At 40.6% G+C, this 16118-nt stretch overlaps 1 protein-coding gene across 7 annotated transcripts in view; it reads right to left on the reverse strand.

Annotated features, from left to right (window-relative positions):
* Positions 1–415: 415 nt before the first annotated feature.
* Positions 416–16118, reverse strand: part of PSD3 (pleckstrin and Sec7 domain containing 3) — a 555746-nt gene continuing 540043 nt past the window's right edge. For all 7 annotated transcript variants that reach the window (XM_007961788.3, XM_007961789.3, XM_007961791.3 and 4 more), the window contains one exon: positions 416–9162. In XM_007961788.3, coding sequence (XP_007959979.2) covers positions 8947–9162 — 216 coding nt within the window. In that variant the 3' untranslated portion in view covers positions 416–8946. The remainder of the gene's footprint in view (positions 9163–16118) is intronic.

Below are 16118 nucleotides of genomic sequence, written 5' to 3' on the forward strand. Positions count from 1 at the left end.
AAAAGAGCACAAAGGTACATACCGCACAGAAAAAAGCAGTGATTTGCAGATCAGCATTTGCATTTTAGGACAGTAACTAGCTGCATGGTCTCTTTGCCTTGATGAGAAATAAATGGGAATGCAAATGGCTCTTGAAATTGCTTCAAAAAGTTTATTTCCTCCTCCCCTGCTCAAAGCCCCTTAATGAAGACAACAGATCTCTGAAGTATTCACACACAAATCTTGACAGAAATGCGCGGAGGTGAGTCGGCGTTACTCTGATTTTCTCACCACTTTGTTCAACCACTCTGGCTACATCTTTCAACCTGGGGCTTGCGGTTGTCTTTCTACGGAGGCAGGCCGAGTGTGATCTTATTTCATTTTTAAAAGTATTATTACAGTTGCTTAAATAAGCAAATAAAAACATTCCCCCAAATGATTGAAATTTGTTGGATTTATTTCCTTCTAAAGTTTGTACATTTACATATATCATATACATATTTTAAATCCTTCACTATTTTGCATGATTTCTATTACATAAAAACCATTTAAATGCAATAAATTTTGTTGTTGTAAAACAACAAAATATCCCCAACTTATAAAAACACAGGAACAATTATATTCATAAACATTTACACAATAAATGTACTCTATATGTCACAGCTTCTATACATATCAGGTGACTCACTTGTCTACAAGGTTTAGGTTTACTTGAACAACAGTGAAATAGGGTAATATTTATATACAACTATTTTAATAAAAAATAAAGCAATTGTAAAATGTAAACTTAATTGTCAAAATATTCTTTAAACACTTTAACAATATCCACACAAACTACTGTTCCATTCAAAAGAAGACCACCAAAATGCCACCGTTTTCTAGAAGATGGCATTTCCGGAATCTGGTAGGTGGTGATGAGGAACAGGTTTCCAGTACGTGTTATAGTACCACGAGCTTACCCAAATCTGCTAATGCTGACAGTTTGGCCATTGAAAAGGAGCAGGTTGCTATTTTGTCACTAATTACTTTCACAATTTGCAGGGGACATATGGCACCAGGACTGCAATAGAACTGAAATGATTGGTGGAGAAAACTTTGAAGGTAAAGAAATGTTCCATGATGCCAATTAGCTTGAGTCACAGTGAATATAACCCAGTTATTATAATAGGCTGGAAAAGTTAAAAGCTTCTTTTATATGAAAAGAGAAAAATTACCACCTTTCTGCCTGTCCTATGGTAATCGAGGCTGACAATGTCAATTCTCCGCTAGTGTCCATTTCTGTTCTAGAAAGGGGTTCCTAAAACTTGAGATAGAAGAGACGGCAGGGAGGTGCTTAGGCCTTTACCTTACAGCTCTGATCTGGACTGAGCAAAGCTGCTAAGCTAGCACTTGAGTGTTCCTCCACCCTTCCCCCAGAAAGGAAACGTTAGCCATTTCTAAGAATCTGGGTGTGGAAGCAAAGATATCATCCATCCGTGGTTCGAACTCAGTGTGCCAGTTTATTTTTTGCAAAGGTAAAATACGTGGCATTAGCCTCACTCAGAGAATCTTTGTCATGACGTTTATTCATGTGCCACGCTCAGTGACTCATTCACTCTCGGAGTTGATACCTTGCCTCGGCACGGTCACGTTATCAGGACACCCGGATCCCTAAAGCAGGGGAAGCGGCATTTGGATCCCAGGCTGTCCTTGCTGCTCAGTAGAAGCCTGAGTGAAGTGGCGGCCGGGGGAGAGGCTCCTCTTTGCAGAGATGATGCGTTATCACCACCCTCTGCAGGGCTCTGGTATTCAGGGCTCAGAGCAGTGAGCTTCAGACCTGCAGAGCTGGGCTGGGACTCTTCTAGGAGTGTCTGAAGACTTATTTATGTCGACTGATGGGAAAATAATTAAGTGAAACTCCTCCAAAATTCTCTCCATTAACCAACATTTTCAGGAATTGAAGTTAGGGTGCTTATTTCTACAACGCTATTCCTAAGCGCTTAGGTCTCTGCCCTGCAAAGGGAAATGCATTTTAGTTCAGTTCCTTTCCATTTCCATCCTCACTGTTGTTGCTGATGGAAAAGTGCTCAACTGCTCAGCATGTTCAATTGGAGCTCTCTCAGCATGTTCAGTCAAGCTCAGAGGGGAGTGTGGACGAGGCACATCAGTGCTCCTATAGGAAGTGCCTCCTTGTTTCTTCACTTGTACTCCTCTCCCAAGGAATGATCTGCAGAGCAAGCAGCTCTACCACCTTGGAAAATGATGTACACCAGCTTCTGGGACTTCACCCAGGCTATGGAGAGCTGCTGGAGAGCTGCTGCTTGTGAGTTACAAGAAAGCTTTCAATTTGGTGGTCCACAAGAATGTGATATGGATCCCCTCATTTATGTGTTAAAAATACTACACATCTCAAAGTCAGACACTAGAGAGCTCAAATTCCACCCTGGCCCTTGGAAAACATCTGTGATGCAGTTTCCATCCCCTTTGCTCATCACCTCTTTAGAATATTCTGGCTCTTTGCATCTTAAGGTCTTATGTTTGTATAACTTAAAACATTCACTGTGTGTGCATGTGTGCAAGCATGTGTACACATGTCAGAGGTCCCAGACATGTCAACTTTTCTCCTTATACACCTAAGGGGACAGTCATCTGGTTCTGAATCTCAGGAGTAGAGGACTAACCACATGCATGGTTACCCTAAATGGAAAGCAACCAGTTTACTGTCCCCTAAGCTTCCATTTGGTCTAATTACTCTTGTTCCTACAGTTTTACAAAAGTATCTTAACGGCATTAAAAATCAATGTGCATATATACTCTCTCTAGAGTGGATATTATTATCCATGTCAAATGGTTACTTGGCTTTATAAACTCCATGGCTTTATGTTAAAGTCCAAACATTTCAAATGGTTAAGGCCCACAAATGAAACGTTTTGTTTCTCCTACTCCTTTTCTACATGATTTTTGAATCAAGTGGCTGTTTCTGCAGATCACAATAATTCTTAGAAGGAAATACTCTCGCAAAACTAAGACCCTGCCAATCATTCACAGAGCCAGTCCACTGCACGTCAAGAACCAATTAGGAAAAATGATATATTTGCAAAAATAGTTTGAGACTATAGAGTTAACTAAAAAAAAACAAAACAAAACACCTCAAGTGTAACTACCAACACATTACTGCAGCCTAGAGCTGAAGTGAGTTTCCCATCGCACAATTCAAACTCTCTGAATCAGCTGCAAAGACGCGAGGCAGCGTGTTTACACAAAAGACACTGCCCCCAGCCGCTCACTCAAACACGCTCAGTCACTGCTTTAAATATACCAAACATGCTAGTTAATAAAAGTTTAGTCTCTAGTTATCTATTTACACTCTATAATATAAGCAGTAAGCTCAAACAACTAAGGCCAGTGGCTCTTCTTTGGGGAGAGGCAGGAAAAAGAGACCTAAGTATAAAAATATTTAAAACAAAGTTTAAACCTGGTCCTGAAATTCTTTTACCTGTGACACTAGATGCTAATTTGTGCAACTGCAAACCTAGGATCCAGTACCCAATCCTGGGATGCCCTGATATACTTTAGTGCTTGTGATATTTCTTCCAAGTCAAGCGAGTACGGATGCGGCACCACGAGAGTGGTTTGATCTCCCGTAAAATATACACAAATACATAAACGATATGGTGGGTACTTAATTCTTCTGAAAGCTATATTTTTTATGGACTAATTACAACAACAATAAAGAACGTGTGCTTTAAAGCATCACATTTTGTAATAAGCCCAAATTTGTCAGTTTGACTTTAAGTGCTCTTAATACTAAAGTTACTAAGACTGCACAGGCTGCCTTTTTTTTTTTTTTTTTCTTTTCTTTCTGTATTTCCCAAATTACAGGGAGCTATGCCCTTGGTATTGCACACAGTACACTGCAAAAGATTCACAAGGTTAGTTCAAAGTCATTTTTGCCCTGGTGATTCAAAGCTCAAAGACAGAATTTTCTAGCATAAAGTCTTATTAAAAATTTTAATCAAAATATTATTTGAATTTAAGTTTAATAAAACAATACCACTATATATACTCTCAACAACTTCATTACATAATCAGTCCTATGAGGTTGTACTTGCTTTTCATATCACACTGATTAAAGACAAAAATAATTTTGATGTACATGTACCATATACTGATACGCAATCTACACACTAATGCATTTACATACATACAACTATAAATACCCACAAATACAACAATGGCAGGTGACAGCATTTTCTTTGATGACTGACATACTATCTGTAAGAATATTCTCCAAAAGCCTGCAATACTACAGATACACACATAAATTACAAAGGATGAACCAAAGAGACTTAAGAAAACCTACTGTATATACAATTACGTAACTTGCAAAATTTTCCTGCTGTTGCATTCAAGTCACACTGTCATGCAGATTCAAGTATTTAATGACATTCTCTCTATGAAGACATTCTCTCTGCATGCAATGGGCCAATTATTGTCATCAGCAGAAGGTTGCCCACATTGGTTCTGGAGACTGTAGGTACAAAAGGAGAATGCCTTTGGATTTCAGTCCTTCCTTTATGGGTGAGAGATGGGAAAGCAATCTGAGAGAAAAATCAGTGACAAAGCACCTCTCTATTGCTATCAGTAATCTATCATGGGGCTATTCTGTGATGATGTGATCATGTAAGATGCTGTCAGACTGGTGGAAAGCAATTTGCTGACTTGTGGCAGAGCAGTGGTATGGCCTGGGAGAAAAGATGGCCAGAAAGCTGTGGAGAAAGGTAGGAGGCCCAGAGGCACATGTGCCTGCAAGGCTGACTTCCCATTTTCTGTCAGAGTAACTTACATGCTTTGAGACAAAAGCCAGATACTATTTAAACTCCAGCTTGGACAATGACTCATAAACTAGACTCTAGGTTTAACGACTCTTCGACTCTTCGGATGCCACCTTTGGTTCTTTGTTTTACAATGTTAATTTTACAACTGGAAAAAATTCTGTCATTTGAAAAGTGAAGGGATGACTCACTGCTGAAATTAAGAGATGTGGCTCCCAACCTGCTGAAAACTTGACCAAGTCCACAGGAGTTAAATTACAGAGATTCAAACCTGCAAAGCTAAACTTCCTGTGGATTCAGGATGCAACAAGCTTAACGGATAACTACAAGGAAAAATGCCAAAGGAACTCAAATTCAAGGATGATTAACAAAACCCAAGAAGGTTTTGATAGTAAGACAATGGAGAAACTTCTTGAAAGTCAATTTTCTTCCAATTGTCAATGATTAGTTAAAAAGAGAAGAGTGCAGCTCATGACAAGCAGTCTCTGCCTTTCATCCTTCCCAGATCTTTACACGATAGAGGGAACAACAGGCAAAGGACAGTAGAAAAGCTCAGTGTAACTTTGTGTTTAGGCAGTAAGAGGCCTCTTCCCCTGCTGGTTGCATAAATTCTTCCACAATCTCAGAATTTCTGTAGCTTGGCCACAGGGTGAAATACAAACCTATCTTAGCATTGGAAAGCCAGCCAGATTTTCCTCTTCCAGAGTGCATTCCTCACGCCACTTCTGCCTAGGGATCAGTCCTCATTTGCTAGATTAGGATAACAGTTGGAGAAGCATAGAGGGTCTTGTGTTTGGTACAAGACCACTGCACCAAAAAATGCTTTCTATCCTGTACATCTAAGAGCAATAAAAAGGTTACACATAATCCAGGGAGTACATTTCCATCAGAGGACTCTCTCCCAACATGGTTTTACTGAGATTAATTAAAATTCACAAAAGTATTGCTCAGTTTAATTAGACACTGCTGAGAGTTAGCAAAATGACGTTTCAAAAAAGTGCACTTCAGAAATGCCTATGGGCTGGCGATAAAGTAAGGACTCTGCATCCTAGTAATTAAGTTTTGATTGCTAAAGAGGAATCCCAGACACCTCCCTGTAAAAGCCAGCATGTGAGGTGGGAAGAACCTTTAAAATACAGATTTTATATATGGGCCACCTGTATGGTCAATTTTGCAACAAGACTATGACCAAGGTATTCTGATGGCTATCAAGATTTGCTATACTAGAAATCAATATGAAGTATATTGATGTGAAGAAGAATGATTTATCATATGGAAGGAAGTCCCAAGGCTCCTGGGTGCTGAGGTGGGGGACGGAGGTAGGTGGGGGACGGAGGTGGGTGGGGGACGGAGGTGGGTGGGGGACGGAGGTGGGTGGGGGATAGAGGTGGGTGGCGTACCTTCAGAAGAAAGGGAAGGGGTCCTCCCTCGTACCGTGAATTGGGCAACAGGCCTGGAGCAGCTATGAAAGGAAACATCCTCAATTTCTTCTGGCTAGATACCACAGAAAAGAAATTATCCCAAAAGAAAATGTGGTTGGCTATGGGCCAGACTCTCAGAATCTAGGCAAATCAGTGACTGTTTCCTCCCACAGCATAAACTCTTGGCCTCCTTCATGCACTCATGACAGCAACCTTCCAGAAGCCTCAGGGAAGAGGTGTTCTCAGCCCATGCGCTAAAGATGGACAGCATCATGCTTTGGCAGTCTGAGACCCTGGCTCACAAAAGAACCTTTAAAGTTGTTTTTAAAGATATACTATGCAAACATGGTACACTGAAGCTTCAAAAGAGCCCTTTGTATCCAATGATCTATGAGCCTATCCAGCAGTCCCTGGACTTAATATTAGTGAGTCATACGACACGGACAGTGCTATAGTGATGCTGATGCTAGCCGAGTATTTCAATACTCCAAATGTCAGAAATACTGTAGCAAGGTACCATTCAATGTATATTAAATAAGTAAAATACATACAGACATTCTATATACATAGACATAGACTGTGGGCAAACACGTTCAAGCCACTCAGGGAAGTTCCTTTTTCTTTAGTTACTGAAGCTCGTAGATGACATGGTCTAGGTACCTCTCTCCCCTCTGCTTAGTGTAAATATTTAGGCAGAAAACAAATACCCTGATAATTTAGATTATCAGGTAGAAAGATAGACAACTTGCTTGTGGACATGTTGCATTCAGTGAGAATGCTACAGAAGTCAATCTGATACATGGGCCATATTGGTAACTATCCTGTTTGTTTTGCAGTTCTGAAACATAAACTTAGTTACTGCCTTTACCCAAACAAGGCAGAGAGTTAAAAGTTAGTTTTTTTTTTTTTTTTTTTTTTTTTAAAGGTGTGGCAAAATATTTATTACAAAGAAAGCAACTGCAACCCTAGAGAGGGGTAACCCTTCTCTGGGCAACAGCAAGTATGGACATTTAGAGAGGGGAAGGAAGTAAACATTAAATAAATAATTCTGTAAATAAATGCTAGTATATCATAATAACATACCACTTAGACACTACCATGGTTTTACAGCAGGTTTTCTCTAATTCACTGGAACCATGCTATTCACTTAGAGCAGCTGATTCTTTGGTCATAGTACCTTCAACAAATAAACTGCAGAATTACAGAACACTTCTAAGGGAGGTAAAAGAATCATCAGAGTGATTCTATTAGTTCTGCAGTTGTGCCACTTGTGGAGATTATAACTTTAGGGACTAGAGTCAAGGTGAGGAAATCACAAAGTTCTAGGTCTCAGTGGGCTAAACTTTCATTCCTTTCTCTTCCTCTACAGGAGAATATTCTGTTTATCACCCTGAATTTCAAAGGGACTGTAACTGGAACAAGCTCATGACTGCAAAGTTAATAGAACCATTTTGAGTAGACAGAAAGAAAGGACTGAAAATAGCTAAAGTATTTTTAGGAGAAAGTTGAGTAGTATCAGAGTGAAGTGGCTATCAAGGAGACTGAGACAAAAATAAACAAAGTCACTTTGCACCTGCAACCAGCGGATCCCTCAGTTTTCCAACCACAATTCATTCCGACTATTACTTTCACACATATTTTAAAGAACCAATATCCATTGTGGACAACTGCAGCTACTTTTTCCTCCCTTACTTTGTCTTAAGGACAGAACAAAAGCGGTTTTATTTTAGCATTATTTTGTTAGGAAGGAAGACCCCAACATCATGACCAGGACACAACCCCATGCCCACACATGCACACACACGCACGCACACACACATATGTAGAGTAAGAAAGAATCTATTCCTGTATGGAAGGATATCAACGATAGAGATGATGGATTTCTAGTCTAGACCCTGTGGGAGTGAGGTAACAATTTCCTGCAGACTGCGCACATGCCTACTGCTGCAGCTCCTCAAGGGCCGATTACTGCCCCCATCCTTTAGCAAACAAAATCAACTGGGTATCAATCTTTCCTCAACCTTCAAACGCAAAATGACTCCACTTCCTCTTTCCTTTGCTTGGCTGAAATGGAATCAGCACTTCAAGCAAGCTAATGTGCTTCCCTACGTTCTCAATCCTATGATCTTCACGCTCCTTCTCCCTGCTTCCAGCAGGGTCTGATCTCAACAGGAAGTGCTAAGCTGCACACGCAGCTGCCTCATATTGGAGCATCTAGATTCCCAGCACTGCGATTCTTACTGGAGCATCTGTGAGTGCTCAATTCTACCTCTGTGACTGGGCAAGATTTCACATATAAAGGCGTATATTAACTCCAGCTAGAATTTACTAAAACTACAGTTTGTCCAGTTAAGCGTTTCACAATGGATTAAATTCTTTAACCTTAAAAAAAGTTTAACAGTTGATTTGAGAATACATAAAACAACTGAGCAGACTGCAAACAAGAGAAAACCAAAAGAGAAGGGATACATAATTCATTCTGAAATCACGATCCCCTCCTCCTCACAGAAAAGGTGCATTAGCTATCAAGTTGCAAAAATCATCAAAGCAAAAGAAATCAAGAGCAAAGACAATCTGTACAGAAACTAACAAAAATGTACAATAGAAAAAATTACTAATGCACCATTTTGTCACAGACTTTTTTTTTTTTAAATATATTCACGGATTACCAGAAAGATCTTGAAAAACCCTATTTTGCTCCATGACCAGCACTTCCTGGCCGCAGATGGACTCTAAGTAACTTTTTGCTTAATGCTTGGTGTTTCAGGTCGGTGATCCTTCCTCTCTGACACGTTACGCTTGACCTTGGCAGTGATCGGAGACGTATCCGGGTTCAGCGATGGACTCGAGTGCGACTTCTTCAGTCCTGCAGCCTCGCTTTCATCGTTACTCAGGAGCTCTTTGCCTCCTTCCTTGAGAATGCTGACATACATTTCATAGCGGGTTTTCTGAAGGCAAAGCCAGAGAACAACGGCAGTCAGAAAACTGTTCAAAATGCACGTGTGCAGCACACCTAGTGCATTACCCACCTGGAGAATGTGAATGGCTGTTGAAGACTTCGCTTCATTTCCCAAACTGACAAATTACTTGGGCACTTACTGGGCACATGGGAAGCAACTACAGAGACTGACTGATTGATTCAATTATCTAGGTAAGAAATTAAGTTAGAATTTTAGTTCTCATTTGTTCTGGATTCTGAGGGAATGTCAACTTGGAGTTACTGGCTACCAGATGGAACACCATGAATTTAGAACACTCAGGCATGAGAAGGGTCTAAGTTGGAGGAGCTGTCACCTCTGGTTTTCGGCGGCTACATGGCTCTTGTGGCTCTGTACTAAGTCACCTGAGCCTCCCCAGGTAATCTAGGCCTCATATGAAACTGGCTTGGATATGGTTGTTTCCTCTTTTTCTGACTCCCCGTAACCCTAGAAAGGCTCACCTTGAGGGACCACTCCATGGCGAGCGACTCTCTGTACAGTCCCCGATGAGACCAAAGCACTTTCTAGAAGCTGCTCTGGGTTTCCCTCTATTGCTTTTCTGCAAGGATTACCCACTTCTCTGGTTATTATGAACAGTTGCTGCTATGAACACTATGAAGTTTGCAGAATTTCAAGTTATTTTCTGATGCTTTTCTCACTCAACAATATTTATCATCAGCTATGTACTGAGTACCTACTATGTTTCAAAAAGTTCCTTGATTCCTCTATCTCTTGAATTTCTAAGATTTTTTTCTTTTTCCATAGCTCTGGCACTTTATTTTTTTTTTCTAGTTTCTATCCCAATCAATATATAGAACTATCATATATGTTGCAACTTACAGACAGGTCTTAGATTCCTAATTTGATATATTCTGGTCAAAATAAGTATTCCACCATCCTGCCTCAACACATGAAGAATTTATAGAAAGTTTCAAGTGTTTTATTTCTAAACCAAAGAACATGTCAGTTATAAATTGTCCCAACAAAGACAGGCAAATTCTGTTTTGACTATACATCCATCTTAGGGATTTTTCTAGTCAAATTGGGTTTTGTATGTGTCAGTTTTAAGTTAGTAATTTAGAAGTGCTACCTTTTCAAGCTGTTTGGTTTAACAATGGGAAAAAGCTGCTAGACATTCAGTATGTTCTGGGGTTGGCCAGTATTCAAGTGGGGTGTGAGCGTTGGTTGCCGATGACATTTATTGAGTGCCAACATACTAAGAACAGGTCATTCACACAATATTCATACACTGATAACTTACCATCCCTGTTTTACAGTTAAGGCAACAAAGGCAAAGAGAAGTTCAAAGTCAAAGGAAGAAATGAAACTGGGATTTGAACCAAGGCAATCTGAGTTCAAAACCCATGGCTGTTAAGCTTCATTGATATGAAAATACAGATTATATGCATACAGATTTTAGTATAAGTACTCTGACAGACACTGTTGGTTGGCCAAAGGCCATTCTCAACTTCCTCTACTCTTACATGCCTTTCACTACAAAGACTAATAAAACCAGAGATACTTACTTTTCCAGTTTCTCTTGTAGCTAAGTTGGGCCATGTGATATTGTGGTAAGAGGTAAGGAAGAGTCTTTTGGGGGGCTTCTGGGAAAGTGATTTTGCTTTCTGATAAAAGGGATAAACTTTAAGGAGAAGTCACTGGGGTTAGCCTCTCATTCTTTTTTCTTTTTGAGATGGAGTCTCATTCTGTCGTCCAGGCTGGAGTGCAGTGATGTGATCTCAGCTCACTGCAATCTCTGCCTCCCAGGTTCTAGCAATTCTCCTGCCTCAGCCTCCCAAGTAGCTGGGATTACAGGCGCACACCACCACGCCCAACTAATTTTTGTATTTTTAGTACAGATGGGGTTTTGCCATGTTGGCCAGGCTGGCCTCGAACTCCTGACTTCAGGTGATTCACCAGCCTTGGCCTTCCAAAGTGCTGGGATTACAGGTGGGAGCCACCACACCTGGCCTAGCCTCTTATTCTTATTCCCTCCTTAACACGACTCCTAAAGCTGCTGCCCCATGACTTGGGCAGTAGATATGAGGAAATAGGACAACATGCTACGCCTGAGGAAAAATGGAAAGACGGAGACAGCCATGTTGACATGATGAGCTGGATCCAACCCTAAGGCTACTCCCTCTGGAATCATGTTAAGTATGAATAATAAATATCCTGTGGGTTAAACCACTGTTTATCAAGTATTGTTATTTGCAGTTTAAAGCATTACTAAATACACATTCTAATTCCAATAAAGAAGTAACAAAATAAAGAATAACATGCTAAGCATTGTCTTGGAAGGCTACATGATGGCTTCATCAGGGCATTTGCTAGCAAAAAATGTCATCAGTATCACACACGTCAGTATATGCACTGTGAAATGAGAGGACTGAACAAGATAATATTCACAGGACATAAATATTCTAAACTGCTTTACATTTTATGAATTTATTAATTAATCTACTCCTAAACTGCCTGGTGGCAAGATTAAAATACAGAAAAGAACTACCCCCAATAGAAACAAAGTTTAATAACATAGTCTGAAGGTAGTATAAAAATAGATTCAGGAAACCAGTGTAAGGCATACAATTTCACGAAGCTGGAGCATTTACACAATGAAAAGAGAATGAAGAAAAAATTTTTAGATCACTTGAAAGGGGACAAAAGGAGAGAAGGTGATAGGGACAGTTTCCCACTAGTCTTTGAAGCAACTGATACTACTGGGAAAATCCATCTGAAAAATACATGAAGGAAAGCCACCTCATCCACTCATTTTACAGCTCCAGCTGCAAAGCTATTGTCTAAAATACATTACATTGGTGTGTCAATCAACAAACAAAAGGCACAGCAGAGGTGTGGCACTGCATGAGTCATCAGACCAGAAGAAAAGACAAAGCAGAGAAAAGGGGGTAAAGGGAGCCAGAAGACAAAGCCTGCCTTGTTGTTAAGGAAGCCTTCAAGGGTTGATGGGTTTGCAAATACTGTGTTCCATTTCTAACTTAAAACAGGCTTATAGGGGCAGAGGTTACAAAAAACCCAGTAATGTAGCTTTGCATTTTACCAGTCTCTGAGTCTACATTTTACTGAACCAAACCAAATATTCCTCTTCAAAACATTTTAGGAAAACATAACTTTAATCTCAGGACTATTCAGCAGGTATTAGTTTTAGCCAAGTCTCTAGAGGATTACAGAGACTCAGCCACATAAGTAAATGCCATCCAGAGGATTTGAGGACAAAATAAAATTCTCTCAGAGTAAAGAAAAATAACTCTGAATGATGCTCTGGAGAGCAACGGCAAGAAACATAACTTAAAATTTCTCTCTTCATTGATTTCTCCTTGTATTCTCTTTCTGGGCAGTAGGAAGGTCATACTTCTTAATTATGCAACAACATCATGGGGAGTTTACTTCCTTTCTTCCTTTCAGAGAAGATGTGATTTGCATCTTTTTTCCTAAGACCAACAGTGAAATTTAAGTTTTAAATGAAAGCTGGTGTGTAGAAAAAGTAAAGCAGCAGCAAGAAGTTTATTAGTAAATTACTTTTTTTTTTTTTTTTTTTTGAGATGGAGTCTTGCTCTATCTCCAGGCTGGAGTGCAGTGGCGCGATCTCAGCTCACCGCAACCTCTATCTACCGGGTTCAAGCGATTCCCCTGCCTCAGCCTCCCGAGCAGCTGGGACTACAGGCGCGCACCACCGAGCCTGACTAATTTTTTGTACTTTAGTATAGAGACGGGATTTCACCACGCTGGCCAGGATGGTCTCAATCTCCTGACCTCGTGATCTGCCGGCCTCGGCCTCCCAAACTGCTGGGATTACAGGCGTGAGGCACCGCGCCCAGCCAGTAAATTACTTTTTAAAGGTTTGACGCACGAGCTCAGAGACTGAAAACGATCATCAGTGTTCAAGTGGTCAACTTGGACCCAAGAAGCTCATCAATCATATTGTGGCAGACAGTGTGTCCTGCTTCCTGAACAGCCTCTTCTTTCGTGCTAAGGGAACTTTGATCTTTATTAAGAATGCCAACGTGCCCAGCCCCATCAGCGGAATTATAGTTTAAAGCAGGCGTGACCCTGTCTGTTAGTTTCCGTTGCTGCCCTGTGTTATAGATTTGGTCCCTGACGTGTAAATAGAAGTCTGCTAGGACAGTTTATGAAAGCAGCTTCTTTTGCTATTCTGATAGAAGGTGGTATGCAATAAGGTATTTTAAAATTAAGGTACATACATTTTTTTTAAAAACATAAACATACTGTTCACTTAATGGATGACTGTACGCTTAAACATAACTTGTATATACACTGGGAAACAAATCTGGGTGACTTGCTTGTGATATTCGCTTTACTGCAGTACTCTGGAACTGAACCTGCAGTATCTCAGATATGCCTGTCTCTGTAACCACTTTCACGTTCTAGGAAATGATTAGATAGTACTTAAGAAGCAAGCTTAGGGATAATTCTTAAGTGGTGAAGACGGAAATTCGACAATAAAAGCTTTGCTCCTTCACTCTTTCTTTTCTCTAATGCCTCATATCCTTTCAGTCAGCAAGTTTTGTCCATCTGTCTTCAGAACTGCACCATTTCTCACCGCCTCTCCCATTTCCAGTCTGGACCTAGCTCATCACCTTGTACCTGCGTTCCTCCCACAGTCGCCTGATTGCTCTCCCTGTTCCCTCCCTGCCCTCCACGTGCACTCCTCTCAAAACACACGGTCCTGTTGAAACGCAAGACAGAGTGTGTCAGCTCTGCCCAAAATACTCCAATGGCTTCTCATCCTTAAAATCCTTCTAAACCAGGAATCCTTAAAATGGCCTAGAAAACCCATGTGCCACCCCCTTCCCCTGGCCCAATCTCTCAGTTCTGTCCCTGGGCTTGGATCTGCCTCCACGGCACACACTCCTATTCAAGGACCTGTGGAACTTGCTTTTCTCTGTCCAAAAAGCTCTTCTTCCAAAAGCCCACAGGACTTCCTCCCTCCCCTCCTTCACCTCTTTCAGGTGATCACTCTAACATCACCGTGACACTGAGGCCTTCCCTGGCCATCAAAATCTAAAACTGGAACACCTACTCTCACTGCTTTATTTTTTCCTTAGCACTTCTCCCCATCTGAAAGCCTTATATTTTACTTGAAAAAAAAAAAAAACCTTTGATTTCCTCCTTTGCCCCCCAATACTAGATACCATCACATGAGAGCAAGGATTTTGCGTTTGTTTACTAATATATCCCCAGGGCGGAGAACACACAGCGGACAAAGAATAAGCACCACTGACTGCATGAACAGAAAGAGGAGGAACACATTTTTCCATATACGGTAGAAAATATATTTTGAACCTGTAATATGGCAAATCCAGAAAAAGAAAAATAACATGGATATATATGTTGATGGTAGAAGCCTGATGTATTCCTAATTCAGGATCCTCTGGGAACACACCTTTATCTTCAGTATCCCACTGTTCCAATGATGTTTTTCACAAAAATGCTAAGGTCTGACCCTGTCAGGACTGAAGCTCGTAAGGCACCACATGGCAAAGGCTTGTCCACTTCTGCTTCACATCCTCTTGACCTCTGTTGTCAAGATACCACACATGGCAGATCCTCAACAGTGCACTGAGGTACAGCCTGTCTTTCTTAGGACTGGGGCTTTTTCTCCATCTTTAAAGAGAAACTTAGGTTATACTACACTTTTGAGGTCCCTAAAACACAGACCCATTTTCTGAGAATCTTTTTTTGTTTTGTTTTGTTTTGTTTTGAGATGGAGTTTCACCGTTGTCGCCCAGGCTGGAGTGTAGTGGGGCGATCTCGGCTCACTGCAACCTCTGCCTCCTGGGTTCAAGCCATTCTCCTGCCTCAGCCTCCCAAGTAGCTGGGATTACAGGCATGCGTCACCACGCCTGGCTAATTTTGTATTTTTATTGGAGACAGGGTTTCTCTATGTTAGTCAGGCTGGTCTCAAACTCCTGACCTCAGGTGATCTGCCTGCCTCGGCCTCCCAAAGTGCTGGGATTACAGGCGTAAGCCACCTTGCCCAGCCCTGAGAATCTCTTATGTAGTAATACATGAAGAATAGTTTTTATTGCCCACTTTGAGCTTCAAAATAAAGTGAGAAACTGGACTACTATATGTAGTCTCCAATGATTCCTCATTTGGATAATCAATAGGTCTCACTACAATTCATTACAACATGAAGCCTCTACATTTGTCTTCTAAAAGCATACATTAAAAACGTAAGGATTTGTGAAGGATTATTTATATCTGGAATCTACTTGCCTGATCATTCTCACATGAAATTGACATGTAATGTATCAGGAGCTCATTTACCTTTGGATACATAATTCCATACTAACCTAAGATTCTAAGTTCCCAGGGTCAGAGGATATTAGCCTCATCAATATGAATTCAGGAGGGAATCTGCTGTTAGTACTAAACAAATAATAACAACATTCAAGTATTATATCTTCGCTTTGATAATTTTTTATAGACAGGTGGTAGAAAAGGGAAGCTGAAACAACAAAAAGGTGTTTTAACTAATATAACTTCAGGCCACAAAGTAATCACTACACAAAAATTAACATAGTTTCAGATATGGCACATTCAAAATGAGATGGGATGTGTAACAATGAGTCCATGGAAAGCACGGTGGCAGTAAAAAGAAGAGTCTTGCAGTCAGGTAGCCTGCTGTTGACAATGCCTCTAACTAATAAGAGTCGCCTTAATTCATCCTCCCAAATTGTTGTTCAGTCTTCATAATGTAGCCCTTTCAGGTATGTGTCTTTCATTTACCAGGGCAAAGACAGTTGCAAAGAAATAGTGTGCCTCAGGGACAGTTTTGCTACCTTTGGTTATATTATTAAAGATTTTATCTTCGTCTCTGCAGATTCACTCTCAGGTCAATTCTAAATAAATTCAGAGTTGCACACTCAGCTTCCTTCCTC

The sequence above is a fragment of the Chlorocebus sabaeus genome, chromosome 8 (assembly GCF_047675955.1).
Source record: "Chlorocebus sabaeus isolate Y175 chromosome 8, mChlSab1.0.hap1, whole genome shotgun sequence".
Lineage (NCBI taxonomy): Eukaryota > Metazoa > Chordata > Mammalia > Primates > Cercopithecidae > Chlorocebus > Chlorocebus sabaeus.